This window comes from Leptinotarsa decemlineata, unplaced genomic scaffold (assembly GCF_025532065.1).
Source record: "Leptinotarsa decemlineata unplaced genomic scaffold, Ldec_3_MD MMD2_P_RNA_scaffold_11, whole genome shotgun sequence".
Taxonomy (NCBI): Eukaryota; Metazoa; Arthropoda; class Insecta; order Coleoptera; family Chrysomelidae; genus Leptinotarsa; species Leptinotarsa decemlineata.
The window spans coordinates 5,608,209-5,631,353 of record NW_027412525.1 but is presented as its reverse complement, the minus strand read 5'-3'; the positions used below and the strand labels follow the sequence as shown (position 1 = coordinate 5,631,353).

At 36.4% G+C, this 23,145-nt stretch overlaps 2 protein-coding genes across 5 annotated transcripts in view; one reads left to right on the top strand and one right to left on the bottom strand.

The window, feature by feature from the left end:
- The window catches only part of igl (IQ calmodulin-binding domain containing protein igloo), a 244,310-nt gene that overhangs the window by 179,142 nt on the left and 42,023 nt on the right, over positions 1-23,145 (bottom strand). The gene's annotated exons all lie outside the window — the stretch shown is intronic.
- LOC141480401 (uncharacterized) lies at positions 19,593-20,831 on the top strand. The gene is made up of 2 exons (XM_074170341.1): positions 19,593-19,879; positions 19,943-20,831. The coding sequence occupies exons 1-2, from the start codon at positions 19,725-19,727 to the stop codon at positions 20,646-20,648; spliced, it is 861 nt and encodes a 286-aa protein (XP_074026442.1). The 5' UTR covers positions 19,593-19,724; the 3' UTR covers positions 20,649-20,831.

Sequence of the window (23,145 nt, the reverse complement as noted above, 5' to 3'; positions counted from 1 at the left end):
CTTCATCGATTACGATTCCCAAATTCATAGTACAATATGGCGAAGGATCTGGGTAATTCTAAATAAATACAAGTATCCGAACAAATCTATCGAAACGTCTAATTTTGATAATAATAAAGTGAAGTGTACCAAATTCTCACCATAATGATAAAGTGTATCGAAAATAAATGAAGTATATTGATTATAATTTCCAATATTCTGTAAAATATACATACAATTAAATATTCCTTATTTATTACTATCGAGAAAAAAATTATATTGGTTTTGTAACTCTATATTGAGGAATTGGCTAATACTTGATGAAACTCCATAACGTATTCAAGCAGCCCTTTATTATTTGACTTTAACAAAACCGCAATACGTGTTTCGCTATACCTACAGTAGCTTCCACAAACGTTTACGTTTTCTAGTAGGTATAAAAACGCATATTATTTATGGAGTTATTGTATAACGGAACACGTGTTGTAGTTTTGTAAACTGCCCAGTGAAAATCTCACGATAAAGTATTATTTGGTAAATTTTTCATTTGAAATTTTGGGAATTCATCATGAAATGAACGAATAAGTTCACAATATGTTTATTGCTACAAATGGCACGTTATGTTAGATCTCAATAATTTTTAGCTCGCATTTCGCACAAGTTTCGACTTTCGGAATTATCTTTGAGGACTAAGACATTTCAAATCCACATTAGCTACCTTTCTGACAATGTATATGAGGCATACTCGTATGGTGTTCAAAAATAAATATATAGTCAAAACAAAGGAATAATTTTTGGAGGAACTAATAGAGCAAAATCATCAAGCCGTAATTTTCATATTTGATAGTTTCTTTACATAAGTACTGGCACCGATCTCTCTCTAATTTGTTTCGTACTTTTTATTTAGTTTTGTTTGTGAATTTTGTGTATATATAAAATCAAATCATACTTTCGAGTTTTGCTGTCGACTTTTTTTGTAACCTCTAGTTTTGTATTTTTTTTGAAAGCTTTGATAGATTATTATTGCAGTTTTGATGATATTATATATAGCTTGTTAAATGTAGGAGGATCTTTCTAAAATTCTCTGAGAATTCTCAAGTATTTTGCTAGATTTGACAAGCTGTACATATATGTCGAATAAATAACTTCCTTTATTGGAGTTGATAAAAATTTTCAAAACGGTTAAAATTTTCCTTTGATGTACATGATTTTTTCAATAACCTTTTATTTCGTAATTTATTGTAATGCGGTTTTAAATTATCAAAGTTTTAGTGATATTACATACAGCTTGGTTGTGAGAATTCTCAAGTATTTTCCTAGATTTGACCAGCTGTACCTTCATGTCAAATCAATAACCTCCTTGACTAAGTTTCAAAATTGTCGGACTTTTCCTTTGATGCACATTATTGTTTTGCGACGCGGTTGTATCGGTGAGAAAAATTGGTTTTTTGAAGTACTATCAACCAATCTGAGCTTCAGGAGTACAGTCCAGATGACATCATCCTGATTATTAGGGTTATCAATGTTGCAGTTTATAGGTCGGGTTTGATTGATTTTAAGACTTATTATGAATGTATTGTATTTTTTTTTTGGAATGGAAGAAGGATTTTTAGTCTGCTATCGAAAGTTCTACATTTGTCTTTATCGCAGGGTACAGAATAATGCTATTCAGATAGATGCTATTCTTACAGCAGTGAATGAAAAATTCAATATCGATGTTTTCAATCAATATTGTCATATGATGAATTTCAATATCATGCAATATCATGCAAAACAGTCTTCACTTTAATAGAACCTTAAATTTTTTCTCCATTTCTCCTCATGCAATTGTAAGAGTTTATTTGAATGTCCGCCTCATCATTATTCGAAACGGAAACTCAGACAACAAGGAGAGTCAAGTTTTCTTTTTATTCTGGCTAGCCATTTCAATTGTTCGAGTTATAATCCGGCGTCTTCTGCATTCCGAAATACATCAAGCCAAAGAACGATGGGGAAATGGAAGGAGTATTCGCATCCGAATTTATATGCTGTAGGTAATGTTCGGTTCTCAAACTTGTCTAACACTTTATTTAAATGCAATAAGTCTCTCTAGAGAAGAATAACGTCGTTAGCAAAATAATAAAGCTACTTAGTTTTTTTTCTTGATCGATAATGAAGGTGGTGAACAGTTTCATAACTTAATAAATTGTCTGGTGTCTATTACTGTCCTCAGATACTATACTTATGGGTTCGTTTTCAGTTTGCTGTTGATGGACCGAAAGAAAAAACTTTGTGTGCTGAATAATTCTATATATCAATACGTAGATCTGGACGATTTATATAATGCAATTGTAAATTTGAAGAATGCCCATCGAAACATCAAAATCAATCTGCAAATCATATTTCAACTCAAATATTTCTCATCTCATGAAATTGAAAAATATATTGTTTTGTGAACAGAATGGAAATTCATTTTTTGCAGAAACTCACAAACTACAAAACGAAAGGGGTCAGGAAATATAAAGAAGAATACTGTCTTCTACAATTTACTGTAAGATTTCCACTTTAAGAGTTTTACAAACCGCGACACATTTTCGTTTTACAATAGCTCCCTCAAGAAAAAACGTTAAACCATTTATAATATACAACTATTGTGTATACTTTCCAACAGTAGGTTTTACCTACAGTTCAATCAGGTAGTCAATTAATTCAACAATCTGAAACACCAGATACCTTCTTGACACGAATCTAATCATGAATTCAAAACATTTCATTTCCAGGGGAAAGGTTCGTAACTCTTGAAAATTATCAAAATCAATACATTCGAAAATTCACAATATCTTCTGAACGACTGAATAACTTACCTCTGCTTGATATTTGTGAATATATCAATGTGACTTGTCAAGTTTTTGTACTCCGTTAAAAACCAATTTTGATCAGATTCCAGAGTCCGTGTTTCTCCATTTTTTTTATTGATGAATGAAAATATCTACTACCAAACAGCACACAAGTTTTGTGATTCACTGATGCTGTCAAAATTATTGAAGAAATGTCTTGACCATTGGATAGAGGACGAGGAAGCAATTAAAATGCAATGTACTACATCTGTAAATCTAAGGCCAAGTGTAAATTATACGTTTTGTCAATATTGCATTAAGAAATTCAAAACTACAAAAGGTTTGAGAATCCACTCTTGAAAAATCCATAAATTTGAGTCGACAACGTTTTCTCCTCCCAATCACACCTGTGCACTGAATCCGAATGTTGAATCCAAATTTGGTGCAAGTTCTACGAAACCTATCAATGATAGATTGTCCATTGTCACATATTGAAGAGAATATCCAAAGGAGCAAGAATGTGTGCCGCAGAAGCTTTGAGCAAAGCTATTGATGAATGCATTCAGAGCAATTCATTAGATCACTGGGAATATTTGCTTTGTTTTGCTTATAAATGCTTTTGTCTTACACCACATAAAAAAAATAGTAAAAAGTCTCTCACTTCACCCATCAAAAAAAACATTTTCAATATCTGCCCAGAAAGTTCCTTTAACGAATTCGAGAGTAGATCTAAAAAGAAAACAAATTTCTCAAAATCTGTATTAAATGAAGTTTATGATGGCGATCTCACTTCGGCAATCTATATTTTGACTTAACTTAAACGTTTAGTTTTGCAGATTTTGATGATCTTATGTCAACTGAACTTCATGCTAAACATCCCGCTGACGTATGTCAAAAACCAATACCTGACACAAACTGTATGCCACTTCTGTCTTCTTTAACTTCCTTGTATAACTTTTTGCTGAGCGGTCAACTGAACCCCAATATTTGTCCTATTTTGTATTGTGCCTCTTCGATAGCATTAAGAAAAAGATGATGGCATTCGACACATTGCTATTGGTACTGATGTTTCGGTTTTTTTAGGAAATTTATTTCGTCTTGTTCAATTTGGATTTGAAACTCCAGGGAATTCGAAGTAGTTGCACATGCTGCACATGTTCTTTTCAAATAATCTCAAATTTTTGTTGAACTGGATTATAAAAACGCCTTCAATATGATTCATAGAAACATCATTTTGCAAAAAACTCAAGAAATTATTCCTCGCCTTTTTCCTTTCATCATTTCATCAAATGTTATCGAAATTCAACATTTTTGTACATTGGAAAAAATACTATCTTATCTCAGAGAGGGCTTCAACTAGGCATCCTCTAGGCTCTGCTCTTTTCTGCCTCACTTTGAATGAAGTGACAAAGTCTATCAATACTAATTTCAATTGTTGGTACTTAGATGATGGTTCAATTGGTGGTAATATAGATTCTGTTCTTCAAGAATTTCAAAATATAATTTATCTCTCTACTAATGAGATTGGACATGAATTAAATTTCGACAAATATGAAATTTTGTTCCATTTCAGATGCTTACAAATCCTTTCACAGTGATTTCTTCACAAATTAAAATTGTCCCCAAAGCACACTGGTCGTTATTGGGAGCTCCTCTCTCTGTAGATTCTATATCACGTTGACTTACACAGAAAGCGGAGTCTTTAATTCTATTGTCATTTCGTCTCAATAGTCTTCCTTTTCATTTAGCATATTTCCTTTCGAAGTTCTTTTTGGCAAACCTCAAATTATTGTATACCTTCAGATGCCGTCCAATTTGGATGTGTCAAAAGGAGTTACAGGAATTCCTTTCCACCTTACGCCAATCTTTACAAAAAATTACCAATAATGAATTCGAAGATATCACTTGGAGTCAGGCTACTCTCCCAGTCAACTCTGGTGGTTTAGGTATTTGATTAGCCTCTTCCCTCTCACTGTTAACTTTTCTTTCCTCTTATAACAGTTCTCATCTTTTGATAAACTCCATTCTTTCCAAATCTTCACCTGAAATATCTGATACGTATTACTTGGATGGGAAAAATAAATGGTTATCTCAAACGGAAAATACCCTTTCCGAAAATAAGTGTCAGAAAGCCTGGAATTATCCAATGGTTATTTTGGTTCATAATCAACGTCATGAGTCAGATGAACGTTGCGATACTCAAATCGCTAGACTCAAATAATCTGGTGCCTGGCTAAATGCTCTTCCTGTAGCTTTCCGTGGCTCTTAGATGATACATCTCTTAAAATTCCGATAGATTTTCGATTAAGTTCTTCAATTTCTTCATAAATGCAGATGTGGACCCACTGTAGAAGAAAATGGTTACCATGGCCTGGCAGATTTTCGAAACAGCATTACATTAATGATCTTATAAAAAGAGCTCTAGCCACTGCAGAGGTTCTTTCAGTTCTTGAACTGTTATTTGAAATGATGGAAAGCGTCTAGATGGGATGAGTCATCACCCGAAGACGATTTTGGATACTAACCATCGAAACGTCGTGAAATAACTTGGTTTGGAATCTTTTGATTTTAATTTTTATGATTTCTATTTTTGTTTTGTTTAATTGTTCTATTTTTTACTTGTATTTTATTTCGCTATAATTGCATTTCAGGCTTTTTTGCTTAATATAATTGTTATTTTCAACTATTGTTTTTAATTTTCCATTTGTATTGGTTCTTTTAGGGATTTCAAATCATTATTAGAAAATGCAAGTCCGAACTAATAAAATTCATCATGAAACATTGTCAATCACCTTCAAACAAACACTCATCAGTAACCTTCGATCCTTTCTGGGATTTGTCACTCCCTATACCACAAAAAACTGGCCAATTAAGTTTATCAAAAAGCCTAGATTCCTTCACAATAGAGGAAACTTTAGATGAACATGAAAAACCGACGTGTTCGAGTTGCAAGGAAAGAAGAAAAAATGAAGTCTCTTTCAATCCATAAGTTTCCCACTATTCCAGTCATTCATTTCAAAAGATTCTCTTTAACAGAAATATTTAGAGGCAAGTTAAATGTTGCCATTGAATTTCCTCTAGATGCATTAGATATGAACAATATGCAGCAGACAATGTGACTCTTTGTCGTTATAATCTATATGCATATTCGAATCACAGTGGGTCTACTTACAGCGGACATTATACAACATACTGCAAACATCCTTATACTGGCACGTAGCACGAATACAATTATTCACACGTTTACCGATTTCACCAAAACCGCTTGTGAGTGGAGATGCATATATCCTTTTTTTATGAAAAGGAGGAAACGAGTTCAAACCTTTGAGCATTTTGAAATTTCATTTTTGAACTGTTAATTTTAATGTATTTAACCTGATATGTCATTAGGTTGTGAAATCAGAATTACCTCCACTCCTCAGTGAATAAGTTTCACCAAAATTCGAAGATGAGAAAATATCTTCAATGAATATAGACGAATTTCATTGCTTCCGTCTTATCAAAAATCTGAATGCTGAATCTGCAGCTTTGGATTTCATTATTAACATACAGTTGAAATAGATTCAGAAAACATGACATTTTTCTATGGAAATGGAAGCAAATCGTTATTAGAGAGAAAATGTTTCAACTTGGTTTCAAGATTATTCATCTGGAGGGCTAAGAAATTGTATTCATGAGCGAATTCGAATTCCAAATCAGGAGCATGGCGTACTTCAAATATCTATTCATTACCCCTAAATGACGAATTGAAATAATTTACGTTTAAACAACATTCTCAATTGAGTAGTATTGTCATAAGTTCCACAATGAACTATTTCGAAACATTTGAAATACTTCATCTTTCACTTACGATCTTTTGGACTCGACCTGCGTAGTATATTTTGATGGGGCGTGAGACGAGGAAGGATTCAACTTCCTTTAGTTTCCATCAGGTAAAATACATAAGAAGAAACAGGGTGAGCCATTGAAAATGTACGTACTACCAGCCAAATAACTTTTCCCAAAAAATCAAAAACCTAAAGTTTGTAAGGGAGACAACTTTTGACTCAAAAAACGACCTCGATACCTTCTACCCCGAAAATCGGTGTTTTCAGAAGATATGGAGCTTTAGAATGCCAACTATATTTTTTCAGAAAAATTCAAAAATTAAATAATATATATTATATAGAAACTGACTGTATCGATCATCTCCATATAATGATACAATTTATTTTCAAAACGTTGTCGTATTTTATACATGCATTAATTATTCATCCTGGCAGATCTTCCAATCAGTTAGTGTGATAGGTAGACAGGTAGTTCCAAAGTGAGGGATCTATTACACCCCCCACTGCAACTCGCGGAGTTTGTTGTGACTCTCACTTATTCATATTCAACCAAATGAATTCAGCTTCTTGACGAAGCCGAATACTTCATTTGGTAAGTTATCTTTCAGGTCAGCTGGCAACAGTGGGACACACCAGCTGAACACTTGATTAAGGCTACGCAGGCACAGAGTGCTATGGTACTAGGGCCTAGATTTATTCGTGAGAAATAATCCACTCAAAGGTTGACAGACCAACATTTTCCCCAATCTAGTCGAGACCTGGTCGTCGGACAGTTCGCGACTACCTTCGTCAGATATCAACCCAAATGTGAAACTTGGGGACTAAGTCTCCTATGACACATTTCAGTAAGACTCCCTCCATTGGCTGTAGGGTACTAACTGCAACCACCAGACAGAAAACGCTCTCCTCATCCTCTCAGATAGCCTAAATCCACTCAGGCGAGAATGTACAGTTCTGGAATCATCCCTGTGGACCACCTTCAGGAAAATTGTGTGTTGTAACCATAATGACAAGCGGAGGAGGTTTCTGTTTATTCTCACGTCAATGACTTCGCTTATAAGGGTATCTGTAAGGCAGATTTACGTGGCGATATATAAGATTTCAGTGAGAGTGAGAGCTTGCTGACCTGCTCAAAAAGAGTTTACTTCTCTCCTGATGCAGATTATATTTGTACTGCTCAAGAATTTGGTGCAAAGGGGATTCATAAGATATCCTTCTCTAGAGGAGGCGATAAGTTGCTTTCAGAACTGAAAGAGAAGCTCTTGCTTTCAAGCCAAAGACAAGAAGGACAAGGGGAATAACTTAGAGTAGTAGATGTGCATCTTCTCTGTAGACCTGAAGGTCCCAATAAAATGAGTATACCATTGAATAACCAGCTCGGTCATCTGATTTTTACATTCATTATTTGTGGAATAAATATCAGTTATTTCTATTCTTTGCGGAATTGAATAATTTCAAATCATAAAAGATTTAAGAACACTTAAACACAATTCAAAATGACTTTCTGAAGCAAAAATCTTATATACGACCTTTCATTTAGCACTTCCTATCTTTGAATTTGAATAAAACAAAGTGTGTGTGAGATATCATCCAAAATTTTCCATTTGTTCGAAAGGCCTATTGTTACTATTATGTGTAGAGAATATAACATAAACCACAGGCCGCTGTGATTTGTGACTTATTCGTATACACCTGCGGCTTAAGAAAACTCCACAAGAAAAAGTATAACGGGTCAAATCTCACGATCTCAATGACCAGTTCGCATCACCTCCACGTGAGATGACCATGCTCTCAAATCGTTCGTGTGGGATATCCAATGTGGCATGAGCTGTGTGGCACATAGCGCCGTCCTATTGAAACCACATGTCGATGATACCGCTAACCCAAAATCCACACCAAACAGTGACTATTTCGGGATGCATTGGATGGACGCTCTTGGATTTCATTTGGATTGATATAGTCCCAAATTCGACAATTTTGTTTGTTCACGTACCCGTTCATCCGGAAATGGACCTCAATGAAAATTAGGGTCATTCGTCAACTGTTCCAGAGCCCATTCAGCAAACACACGTCGTTGTCTATTGTCGTCGCTGTCGTTTACCTTCAGTTCCTGGGTTAGTTAAATTTTGTGCGGGTACAGGTCCAAGTCACGACGCGAAATTCTTCAAGTTGTAGTCTACGAAAGACCTAGATCTTGTGAGCGACGCGAAATCGACTACCTCGAATTCTCCTCCACACTCTCACAGACACAGGTGATATTTTCAACAAATCTTGCTTCTCGCCGACGTACGGGTGTTCGATCATTCGTTTACTGAACCAGTGGAGTCACATAGCGAATTGTTCTCCCGGTAGGACGATTATGGCAACAGTAAAATGAGCGAGGCGCGCGCTACGTTGCTCGAACAAAATTTCCTGCATGTGTTGTTGAATGCTATATCCGTTCATGATGATTCAGCAAAACAGACGGAATAAATGACAACTAATTTTACAGATGTAGCTTCAACAAGATTGCGGTTATCAATTGTCAAAGTCCCTGATGGAAGGCCCTATACTTCACTGCAAACTGTTCCGAAATATCTCTCAAATCCATTTCATTTCAAGTATTATTCAAAATATTTTCTATTGAAACTCTTCGTAGCATTATTGAATTTCCGCGCTTATCATTAGAAATTATTCCCGTGCATCCGATTCTTTCGTATCGCGTTGTTGTGGCTGCTTGTTGGTCCGCGTATCGATCAGGACTTTTAGGACCAGACACTTCAACTTCCGACTTCACGCTCGCCGAATCTCTAAAATCCAGCATCGTGCTCTCGTGGAGTTTTCACCTTCATTATCTGTCTGGTTACTGCATTAGTTTTGTAGGTTTGTTTGCCCAAACACAGCAATTTGGTTGCGATGGAGCGTAACTATTTGTATAATGCAATAAGGTTGTGAAAAATAATGAAAGTCTCTCACAAAGGTTTCACAAATGATAAGTTGTATGTAAAAAATTTTGGGAATTTGTTGATAACAATGTTTTATATATCTGCGAGGTAATCGTTATCTAAAAACTGTGTGGCTTTTCACTTATCCGTCATTATATAGTCAAAGCTTATTAAGCTTGTGCGTGCCATTAAAATGCATGTGAAAAAATAAAGTTACATTCAACACACTTTTTCATCAGTTCGAACTTCCATTGTCTAATATAATATAAATTTATTTGAAATCCCTGAAAAGAATCTGTAAAAAATCCAAAAAAAAGATGAACATAAAAATCAAAATTTCATTAAACAAAAAATTCAAATTACAAAGAAATAACATACAAGCAACAACCAAAAAATAAAAAAAAATGGTGATGAGAGCTGAAGACTTCTAAATTCTCAATTCAGTTAGATGAGTCCACTTTACCAACCAATGAAGCATTGTTGTTGTCATACGTGAGGTTTATTAAAAATGAGAAAATATATCAAGAACTACTATTCGCAGAAATTTAGAGACGAATACAAAATACATTGCAAAAATGTTGTGATGAAAAAAAAATTCCACTGAAGAATATTGTATCAGCTGCTACGGATTGCGCTCCGGCTATGACAGGATGTCACAAAGGCTTCATAGCGTACTTAAAAAATAAAATTTCAGATGTGACTGCTGTATATTGCGTCATTCATAGGCAACATTTGGTTGCGAAAAAATTAAGTGAGCGCCTCTCTAAATCACTGCAATATATCATCAAAGCAGTCAATAAAATTCGAAACAGCTCTTTAAATGACAGATTATTTAATCAGCTTGGTGTTGCTAATGATGAAGATTTCAACCGATTGCTATTTCACACAGAAGTGCGTTGGTTATCAAGAGGTAACTGTCTGACTCGATTTTACAATCTATTTCACTCTGTGATAGAGTTCTTCTTGGAAAACAAAGAGAAAGGATTGCACGACAACCTCATCACTTCAAAGAATGAATTGCGTACTTGAGAGACCTGTATAAATTATACTTCTATTGAATTTGATTAAAACATAAAATGGCATTGCTGGTTTTGTAGCCAAATTACTCATTTACAAGAATAATATCGGCAGATGTGAGTTTCGCAATTTCCTAATTTGTCAGCAGTATCCTTCAACATCGACGACTTGCTTGTTTACTGCCAACATTTGGAGAACCTCCACAGTGATTTCGCAGAACGATTCCAGGACATTTTAAAATTGGAAATACCAGTCTTTTTTCCACATATCACATCATTTTATTATTAAAATAATGAATGCGATTGTGATTCTTAAGATGGGGGGCGCTAGAAAATGATTAATTCTCGAAGTAGGCGGTAGACGAGATAAGTTTGCGAAACTCTGCACTAGAGGGTTCATTGACAGACACCATATTGGGTGCAAAAGCACCCAATACTGATGCCATGAAAAAAATATTACTGCAGTTTTTTCCAACACCAAAACCGTTATTTTAACACCTCGACACGTGTTTCGATCACCAAGTGATCATCTTTTCCGGGTGTTCATCCGTTATGTACTATTCGATAGTCGACGTTTCGCCATCATCTCAGATGGCATTATCAAGACGTGTTACTGCTTCGCTTCGAGAGGTGTAACTGATGTTAGGTTCTTCTTGTGGTGTTTTTATATGGTTTCGCTTGCGTAAATTGTATGGATTTGTTACCTTTTTTTTATCCGAGGGTTGTTAATGGCTTCTGGCAGTTCTCCTACCTGCGATAGTCCATTATCGATTTGTGGTTGTCTTTGGGGGTTGTTTTTAATTATTGTTTTCCAAATCCTTGGGATGTTTAGTGAGTCGTCCCTTTTGTTGATGAGACGTCCCTGATTTGTCGAATTCTTGGGTTTTGCACCTGTGCTATCTGTTTTGTGGACTCAAAATTAATCTTGTGACCTGTTTGTAGATGGTGTTGAAAGAGGGCAGAGGAAGATTGTTTTGTTCTTATCAAGTTTTTGTGCTCCTGGGTTCTGGCAGATATACGTCTGTTGGTCTGACCGATATATTGTTGACCACAGTCCTCGCATGTGATATACTCCTTGGTTTCTAGGGAAATTCTCTCTTTCGGTCTGGGCAGCCAACTGGATATCGTTTTGTGCGGTTAGTATTCTTCCGTTTTTGTCGGTCACACCTTTGACATAAGGTAGTGTCACAGAATGTCTGTCGTGTGGAGAGTGGATGTTTTTTTGGTTCTTCTACCCTCAGGTAGAAAAACAGGTAACAAATCCATACAATTCACGCAAGCGAAACCATATGAAAACACCACAAGAAGAACCTAACATCAGTTACACCTCTGGAAGCGAAGCAGTAACACGTCTTGATAATGCCATCTGAGATGATGGCGAAACGTCGACTATCGAATAGTACACAACGGATGAACACCCATAAAAACAACACATCATATTCCACCATCCGTGAAAACCTACATTGAATTTTATAAGACGCTGCGTACGCTGTCATTATTTATTTCAAATTGCACTAACTTTTTTGACAGTAAACTTTTGGTACTTTTCATGAAAAAACCCAATTCCCACATCTTTTCCAAGTAAAAAAGGTACACCTCCTCAACAACGCTGGAGGTGATCGTTTTCGAGATATGTACAATTTTATATATCGATGCATATTACTTAGCTCCTAGGGCGCTAGTGAAGTTGCTGAGAACATTACAAAAACTAACTATGTGGTGGATCTCGCCAAAATAAACAACTTTTTCCTATAAAATGTTTAACGAAGAATGATTCGTTTTCGAAATACAGATTGTTGAAATTTTTCAAAACGCATGGTATGTTTTTGTCATAAGTTTTTTGCAATTTCAGTTATTTTCATCAAACCTTATACGCAGTATATCCGTACAGACTTCTTCTAAACTGAGCATTATCGAACTGCTTATTCAATCCAAATTTTAAAAAAAATCAGGTTTAATTATTCAATTAGAAAATGCTGCATTTCGGAGTTCCAACGTGCATAAACCAAGAGTGATTTCGGAGACCTATGGGAATATCTTCCATAAGTTGGTGAAGCTCGTGTTCCAAAAAATGTAGGTAAGCATCTCCATTCAAACGTAAGGGGAGAAAATAGGGCCCAATTAAATAATCCCCAATTATGCCTACCCATACATTAAAAGAGAATCTGTCTTGGAAATGAGTTTGCGTTATCGTATATGGGTTATCTTCCGCCCAGATGTGGTTGTTATGGAAGTTCATGATATCATTTCTTGAAAAATTAGCCTCATCTGTGAAGAGAATTTTCGATAAAATTTGCGGATGTTGTTCGACTTTTCTTTGAAGCCATTGAGCAAATTCGATACGTGGTTGGAAATCACGTAGCGTAAGTGCCTGGACACGCTGAATATGATAAGGATATAATTGCTGTTTCTTTAAAATTCTGTAAACTATCATGTGACTCACATTTAAATTTTGACTAATTTTTCTTGTATTTGGATTAACTTAATTTGCAAGCGGAGAGTGACAAAAATTATTGAAATCAAATTTGCCTATAAAGTAATATGCATCGATATAGAAAATTGTAAATATCTCGAAAACGATCACCTCCGGCGCCCTCTAGATGTTACATGAAAATAATTACGAAATTATGATTTCTTACGTCAAAAAACCCCGGGTACCGAATTTCGTGCAAACATCTCATTTTTTGCTACAGTTATTCTCAAAAAACGAAAAAAATTCAATTTCAACACCCGTATCTCCGAAACGAAGCATTTTCGGACACATGTTCATGAAGACTTTTTTTCTTAAAATTGTCTCAGGAATACGTCACTTGAATATTTTAACTTACTCATGTTACACCTTGTATATACCATCTTATTTATATATACCATAGATACTTTTTCTAGGTACCTGCGTCTTAATTATCTTAAATTAATTCCACAATGTTGCCTCATCTACTAGTCTCAAATCAATTTTACAATGTGTTCTTATGTAATAGTCAGGTGAATCTAATAATTGAAATATTATTTTAACAAGCTATATAGTATACTATTAGGTATTGGTCCACCATGTTTACTCGTAATAATATTATGTTTACTATTTTTACACTCTCATAGGCATCTTGATGCCTGTTGTTGTTAACTTGTCAGTAGGAGATTTGAGCCGGTTCTAAGCCTCCCCCCACCACTATGACGTATTAATTGCTTTTTTATTGGTTGTTGTTTGGTGAAGTCAATGTGATGTGACCTTGAAGGGTGTGGTGTATGGATCGTTCAGAAATTTTTTCCCGGTTCTAATACTCCCCCCACCAATATGACGTGTTATTTGCTTTTTTTTGTTGTGCAGTGAAGTCAAGGCGTTGTGACCTTGAAGTGTCTGGTGCATGGATCGTTCAGATTTTTTTTTCATATGAGATTTTGTGTGTGTATGTGTGTGTGTGTGTGTGTTAGAGAATGCACGGTACAGGGTTTCATCATGTGCTTGTTTGTCTATGTACAAACATACGTCTGCATACTTCGAAGATCCTCCAAGTAATGAATGCTCCATCGGTGTGAGGGCACCAAGTTAGTAGTGGAGTGACGTCACAGCAATAACCGTTCAACGGCTAGAGAGCGACATGTTCACTCCACGACGTGTGGCAGAGTAATGCGTATTCATCAGTCTGCTCTCACCTCCCTCGATGTAGTGAAGGATGTGACGTAACGCCCCAGACTCGCCATCAATGGTGACACGCAGGCGGGCGAGGACTGTGCTAACGTCTGTCCTCTCCGAGAGCGCAACGACAATTGCTTGTTCGGCTATCGCTCTCGAAGCAGTGAATGATGTGACGTAACGCATCACCCTACCCTCGCTATTGATGGTGACACGCAGGCGGGCGAGGACTGTGCAAACGTCTGCCCTCTCCGAGAGCGCAACGATCACTGCTTGCTCGTGCCGGCAACTGTTATCGCATCAAATTGGGAGATGGGCTTGGCTGTGACGTCAGGCATCTCTAGTGGATGCATCGATGTGTCCTTACCTACCCTCACTCTCTACGGTGATGCGCAGGCGACGTGGATTATGGTATTTAAGAAGCGGGCGAGTGTTGGTTATGTCAGTTTCCATCGAGTGAGTTAGTGAGAACATATCATAGAAAATGTATTCTTGTGAATGTGGTAAATCTTTTACCCGTAGTGACAACCTTCGTCGTCATCAGCTCCAGAGTTGCCAAGGAGGGCCATCAGTGAAACGAGTGAGATTAGATGACGCTGCAGCACCTATGTACACATGTAATTGTTGTAATGTGATGATTCCATTGACTCAAGTGAATTCTCACAATAGAACTCTACAACATAAGAATAATACATGTGTTCAATTCAGTGATGGTGTTCAAATTATAAAGAGCGCCTTCAAACGTCGGATTGCGACATACAGGGTGCAGAGTTCCATTGTTTCCACCGATTACATGTTATTCTTTAATGAAATCAGGCAGAAAGTTATAGAATTATTGGAATCGGCCATCAGGGTTCACAAAATCATCAAAGTGAATATGGAAGTATTTGGGAGTTATATTCTACAAACACAAGACCTGAAGGAAACCAAATCATTTAATTCACAGAATAGAACAGTTGATCAATCTACTGATTTGAATTCCTTATTTGATGGATTTCGAAATGGGATTATCGCTCAAACTACAGAATTCCAGGAACGTGATTCAGGTAAACATTTCTACCAAGTTTTAATTGCACAAACTACACTTAAACGAATTGGATGGATTAGTAATATTGTTCTGTATTTAAGGTTGGACTTGTGAAAAAATCATGTTTCTGGAGTTGAACATTAATAAATACAGCCCGCTCAGTGGATGTTCATATGTGAAGCTGCCTGAATGTATCGAGCGTAGGAAGGCCGTGGTTAATGTCCGTAATGAAGATCAGCATTGTTTTGCATGGGCTATCACTTCAGCACTACATCCTGCAATCGATAGAACATCAGAAGTTTCATCGTATCCACATTTCAGTACAGTCATAGATGTAACAGGTATGAATTTTCCGGTAAAGTTGAAAGATATTGTGAAATTTGAAGACAAGAATGATATTTCAGTTAATGTGTACGGTTTAGAAAGTAAATTCGAGAAGGGTAAAATAATGTATGAAATAATTGGACCATTACGTTACTCTCAGAGAAGACTTAGAAGACATGTCAATTTGTTACTTATCACAGATGATTTCGGTAATAATCATTATTGTTGGATTAAAGATCTTTCAAGATTAGTTTCAAGCCAATTATCGGCTCATGAACATAAGAAATATTTTTGTGATGGCTGTTTATTATATTTTTCTAATGAACAATTACTATTACGTCATAAGATAAATGATTGTAATCACTTGAGTACTACAACACCATCAACCAATTTCAAAGTCAATAAATATGGGAAAACGGTACCTGAAAATATACTAACTTTTGAAAACTTTGAGAAACAAATGAAGGTACCATTTGTAGTGTATGCCGATTTTGAATCAGTACTGAAGCCGATTCAAACCACTAAACCAAATCCTGAATACTCGTATTCGATCAAGACATTCAAACATGAGCCTTATTCATTTGCTTATTTGATTAAATGTTCATACAATGATGATTTATCAAAATTTGTTTCGTATAGGGGTGTGGATGCAGCCCAGAAATTCGTTAGCAAAATCGAAGATGATTTGAAAAATATTTATGAAAATCATCTCAGGTTTCCTATTCCTATGGATGTACAAACTCCTGAGGAAGAGGAACAGTTTGCTTCTGCCACAAATTGTGGTATTTGTTCCAAACAATTTAATGATGGCGAAGTCAAAGTGAGGGATCATTGTCACCTCACAGGAAAAAAAAGGTCCCCTGCTGCTCATTCATCTTGTAATTTGAATTTTAAATTGCCAAATTTCATTCCTATAATTTTTCACAATCTCAGTGGATATGATTGTCATTTATTCATAAAGGAATTGTATAAAAACAAAGATAAAGTGGATGTCATCCCACAAACTAATGAGAAATATATATCTTTCACAAAACATCTCTTTACACACTCCTATACGGATAAAGATGGTAGGGTGAAGAAGAATTATTTGAAAATGAGATTCATTGATAGTTTCAGATTCATGCCTAGTTCTTTGGAGAATTTAGGTGCAAATTTAACATCTGATCAGTGTATCGAGATGCGCAAACATTTCCCACAAATTGAAAATTTCAATTTGATGAGAAAGAAAGGTGTATTTCCCTATAGTTTTGTTGATGACATCGAAAAACTGAATCATCCAAGACTTCCAACCAAAAATCAATTTTATGATAAACTCAATTGTGAACATGTATCAGATAATGATTATGGGAGAGCTCAACTTGTTTGGAATTTATTCGAATGTCAGGATTTGGGTGAATACTCTGATTTATATTTAAAGTCAGATGTGTTACTATTATGTGACATTTTTGAAAACTTTAGAAATATATCTGTTGATAAATATAAATTGGATCCGGCACAATACTTCACTGCACCCGGATTATCGTGGGATGCCATGTTGAAATATACTAATATTGAATTGGAATTACTAACTGATATTGATATGGTTCACTTCTTTCAAAAAGGTATTCGTGGTGGAATAAGTCAATGTAGTGAAAGGAAACATAAAGCAAACAATAAATTTTTACCGGATTATAATCCAAATGAACCATCTTCATTCATTTCATATTTGGATGCAACAAATCTATATGGTCACAGCATGTCGCAACCATTACCAACAGGTGAATTTTCATGGTTAGCACCTCATGAAATTCTCAATCTTGATATAATGAATGTGGATATCGATAGTCCTTATGGATATGTATTGGAAGTGGATATACATTATCCCCAAGAACTTCATGATAAACATTCCGATTTACCATTCTTAGTTGAACGTTTGATACCTCCATATGCAAAATCGAAAGTTCCCAAATTAATTCCAAATTTAAACGACAAAAGAAAATATATTGTTCACTATAGAAACTTACAGCAAGCTGTCAATCATGGTTTGATAGTGATGAACACACATAGAGTATTGAGGTTTAAGCAATCATGTTGGATGAAGCCTTATATAGATTTGAATACTGAAATGCGTAATAGGTCTAATAACAAATCTGAAAAAGATTTCTACAAACTAATGAATAATGCAGTCTATGGAAAAACAATGGAAAACGTAGACAATAGAATTGATGTTAGACTCATTACACATTGGGAAAATATAAAAAGAACTATAGGTGCTAGTTGTCTCATATCTCGACCAAATTTTAAAAAATGCTCTATTTTTACAGAAAATTTTGTTGCCATTCAATTGGCTAGAGTAAAAGTTCATTATGATAAACCACTATATTTAGGATTTTCCATTCTAGAATTATCTAAAACAGTTATGTATGATTTTTTCTATGGATGTATCAAACAACAGTTTGGAGAAGATGCGTCCTTACTCTACACTGATACCGACTCCCTTATTCTCAAAGTAAATACAGACAATTTCTATGAATTTATCAAAAATAATATAAATAAGTTCGATACATCTAATTATAAAATAGGAAACCAATTCAATATTCCAGTGACAAAGTCAGTTCTGGGTAATTTCAAAGATGAATTCCCAAATGATCCAATAATCAGCTTTTACGGTACAGGTGCTAAAGCGTATTACGTGAAATCTGTTGATGGTGAACTGAAGAAGGCCAAAGGTGTGAAACGATCTGTTATAAAGAATGAATTGACATGTGAAGACTATGAAAAAATCATTGAAGAGGGAGGTATGATATTCAGGAAGATGAACTCGTTCAGAAGCGTATTGCATGATATTTACACTGAATTGAAAAATAAAGTCGCTTTATCGTATCATGACGACAAGAGATTCATCATTCCGAATACCACTCGAACTCTTCCATGGGGTCATAGCGATATAGAATTTTATCGAAATGATCCTAATGATAACATTCGTTGGGTGTCTGAAATCGTTCATTCTTTTTCTCAAGAGAGCGCCTTAGACCAACTAATCAATTTGTTGACTGTAGAGATGAATAATTGAATTATAATTCGAAGTATTATTGCTTATTCCTTCAAACCGGAACATTCTTATTTGTGATTATTTGTGATTATTGTATTATGTGTTGTATATGTATCACTTTTACCAAGTTACTTAGATGAATAAAAAATGATAAAAATATTATTTGTTTCATTTCTGTTTTCCTAACCAATTACTGTAAAGTATATAACATAATGTAAATGAAAGAAATATCAGTTTGAAAAGAATCATCGTAGAGTGCACAATGTCTAAAACAATCGATAAGTTTGGTAGAAAAAGAAAATTGGGTGGTAATGTCATTCGAGGTCCTCCCGGGATTGGTTTTAAATTAACAAAAGATGGTCATTATGACATGCAAAGAAAAATATTGAAAAATATAAGCGAACCAATTGACAAGAGTGATTGTGTAACTGTATCATATCTTGAGGGGGAAATTAACGGAACAAAGGAGGTTATACTTCTAGCCCTACAAGCTGCAATACAATCCACAATAGGTAATATTGCTCGCGATGCCCGTCAAGCATTTGACGATAAAATTGCAGAGGCTCGGATAACTTTCACTCGTAAATTTGACAAACTTACAAATGATGTGGACATAAAAATGTCTGACATAACAGCGTCTACAAATAAAAAATTTGATGCTATGTCAAACATAACAGGGACTACAATGAAAAAGTATGATGTACTAGAAGAGAGAGTTGAAGTTTTGGAGAAAAGCCATAAAGTCAGGCCATCAGGTGGACTGGGATATCCAGGACTGGACATTGATCCAAATGTTAGAATAATAGAACCAAAACCAAAACCAACAGATGACGTATTAATTGAACCAACATGGTGAATTTACTCCCGCGTTAGGTTAGATTAGATTAATACATACTGTAGGTTAGGGTCATAGGTTAGGTTTCACGGCGCGCGAAGCGCGCGGGTGGGGGTGGGGGGCCACCGCGCCGGCGCGCGAAGCGCGCCGGCGCGGTGGCCCCATTACGCTCGCGCCGGCGCGCTTCGCGCGCCGGCGCGAGCGTAGCGAATTGGGGCGTAAGCCGCGCGGAGCGCGGCCCGCTTTCTTCCCACCATTGCTCACCCCGCCCACTTCCTACCATTTCTCGCCCCACCATATTCCAACCATTGCGCATGCACGCCCCCACCTCATTCCCTCCACTCCCAATAATGTTGATACCCCGAGGAGCATGTTCTTCTACATTCAGTACGACAACTCCAGTCATCCAGAGCAGTCCAGCCATACTCAACCAGAAGCAGTGTACTATACGACGAGGAGCTAAGTTTGAGTAAGTTAACAATGTACTTTAATTTTTTACATCTACTAACTTTGTATTATTTTACATTTTCAGAATGGCATCCAACACTCAGGAATTAAATAACGCTGTGGCATCCATCATGCCTATGACAGAGCAGGAGAAGGCATCCACTTCACGAGTTAGGTGCAGATCCACCAGCCCTGACTTATTCGAGGAGGAGGAGGAAGTCAGGCCTGTAAAGAAGGTTTGCCAACGACCTGCAGCGAAGGTTGGTCCTATTTCTAAGTACCGAGCTACTTGCAATAGGACTAATCCTTATGCAGGTAGTTGGTCGACCGCTCCAAACAGCTTAAGGCCCTCCACACCACCCGCAGCAGTAGTGGAACAACCTAGGGCGCCTTCTCCGGAGGAGCCACCAGTTGTATTGTCCCCATCGGAGGAGGCTCCCATCGTATTCACTCCGTCGGTGGTGCCGCTTTCGCCGATGCTGGCAACACCGGTGACGAATCCTGAAGTGTTAGTGCCACAAGTGCGACAGCCTATCGGAGAGGTTAGTGAAATGTTGGACAGTTTTCTACAGAGATGTAAGGAAGCAGAACATGCTTCTCGAGCTAGTGAGGCCGCGTTGGTTAAAAGGAAGCGCGAAATGGCTGAAATTGTTAACCGACGGAGGGAAGCAGAAAAAGTAATAGCCGAACTAGATCGGAAGTATGCATCTCTGGAGAAAAAGTGTGAAGCAGATACCTCTTCGATAGAGACTTATAAAAAGTTAGTGACTTTTATAAAAACTTTCCCATAGATTAAGTGTAAGTGTAGTAAGATTAGTTTTAGGTTAGTTAGGAATATTTAATTAAGATAGTTTTAAGTTTATGTTTGTAATTTTAGGAAATAAAAATAAAATAAAAAAAAAGAAGTGAAATTAAGGGTGTACATTGTTTTGGTTTGGTACACATTGAACAATGCGATGGTTGGAGCATTTTTCTTCACTTCGTCTCATTATTATTTCCTTTTTTTATTTCAATTACAAGTTCTTCTATGCAAATACCTCACATCAATTTTTGTGTTCTCTAATCTATTGTAAATAATCTCTTGGGAAGAAAATATGTTTCATAATGAAATCAATAAGTATATTTCATATAATTCATATAGTATTTTCAATTTTCTCTTTCATGGAATATAGCTCATGTCATTTTTGAAATTCATTCCCACTTAATCCCCTCTCCTCCCCACTCCTCCCCCACTCCCTTTCAAAAGTATAAAAGTAGGAATTATCTGTTGGAATATTCAGTTGATCAGCCACCTTCAACATGGAACCTGATTCAACTACTGAGCCGTACAGTGACCCAGCGCATCAACATCCTTACTGGGCTTCTATCCATGAAGGTTTCGTTACCTCCACGACTGCACCTCACTCGATGAATTATGATGACATAATTTATGATGATCGGATACAAGTGCTTCACGTTACTGGAACCGATCAAGCGGACCTGTCTGATGGGGATTATCCAGATCCCTATGATTGGCGGAATGATTACGAATGGGATACACAGTCCGGAAACACAGACGACGACGACAGCGATGACGATGATGACGGTGACGCTGACAATGAGTCCGATGATAGTCCTCCACCATCCCCTATCCTGATTGATGAAGTCCTGAATTCAGACGATGATATGTAATCGTTTCCTCATTTCTCCCATCCTTTCTATTCCTTTCCTTTCCTTCCACGGAGTACACACTTTTTGGTTGGTGTACACGAGGCACTGCGAGGTTGGGGCAGTGTCTTTTTCCCTCTCCCTTATTAGTTTTTTTTTATAATAATCACTCAGAGTTTCTAATAATAATAATCACTTAGAATTTCAAGAAAATTGTCATTCTTATTGCTTTCGAATTTCAAACACTGAATTGTTCTACATTTACACTTCACCCCCTCCTTTTTTTTCCAATATAAATAAAGCATCAATCCCAGTTCTATATCATTCTTCCACAATGTCGAGTGCTGATTCCACCACCGAACCGATGAGTGTACCAGAGTGTTCTATGACGAGTACAGGCCCCATCCAGGTACATGGAATAGATTCAACGTTCGATCATTTCAGTACAAATTTTGCACAAATGCTGCAACGTATCTATGATCTACCTGATGATTTCCCGGCACGTATGGAAGAAGGTATGCAAGAGGAAGTAGAGGCAGAGTTAGAGATGGATGTCAATGAGTTAGACGATCTAGAGGATAACGAGCTAGATAATTATGCTAATGATGATGCCATTAGTATATCGTCTGATTCAGATGATTATGAGGATGACATCATCAGTATATCATCAGATACAGATGATGATACAATCATCATTGTTTCTGATGATGATGAGGAGCGTTAGTCCATACCATTGCATGGATTAATAAAAAAAACAGCCCTTTTCAGGGCTACAATTGAAGACTGAAACAATAAAAAAATAGCTCTTTTCAGAGCTATCATTATACTTTCAAACAGAAACAGGTTCATACCATTGTTAACATTATAGTCTCAAACAAAATGTATGTATGTAAAAGTATTCATCATTATATGCATACAATGATTGACAAAATGCCAACTTCAACTTTCATTTAAAGTAGTACTCATCATATGCATAGATATTCAATGACTATCAAATTCCAAATATCGACTTTTCAGTCAAAGTAGTAATTTATTTGTCATATAATGTATAGATATTCAAAGACTAACAAATTACTTAGACTTTTATTAGTCAAAGTATTCATTTGTCATATAATCTATGAATACTAATACAACTAACTACTGTTTGTGTGAATAATGTAGCCCTGAAAAGGGCTGTTGTTTTTTTGACCAGTAGGTCCACGGTTATTGTGCCACAGGTTGGACATTATTACATATAATACATGTAGATACTCGGGTGAAGTTTGTTAGTGGCCTCTCGCAAGCTTCACACCAATTCTGTCCCATTTCCATAATTGAGACAGTGTTGTGGGTGTTGACATGGGCATACCACCCTCCATTATTGTTTCTATGCGAATAAAACCGAAAGCAGCACCAACATAGTTTTTTGTTCTCTCCATCTATTGTGCTGATCAATACGTATGCATCCATTGCACAATACAAATCCAAGGGATCTTCCAGTGTCTCACTGACATTGAGCGTTCGCATACCGATCCTCAAAGCACCATCGCCTTCAGTTGTGTCAGCTTCTATCCCTTCATCATCTCCTTCTTCATCCATGACCCTCTCAAACTCCATCACGTCATCATCTTCGTCGCTTTGGTTGGCCTCGTTTTCAACTTC

What these genes read in the sequence shown, in the direction of transcription:
- LOC141480401 (XM_074170341.1), top strand. Translation starts at nt 19,725, where the DNA reads ATGCACGCCCCCACCTCATTCCCTCCACTCCCAATAATGTTGATACCC. An exon ending in CGACGAGGAGCTAAGTTTGA is followed by an intron (nt 19,880 to 19,942) that starts GTAAGTTAACAA and finishes TTACATTTTCAG; the next exon opens with AATGGCATCCAACACTCAGG.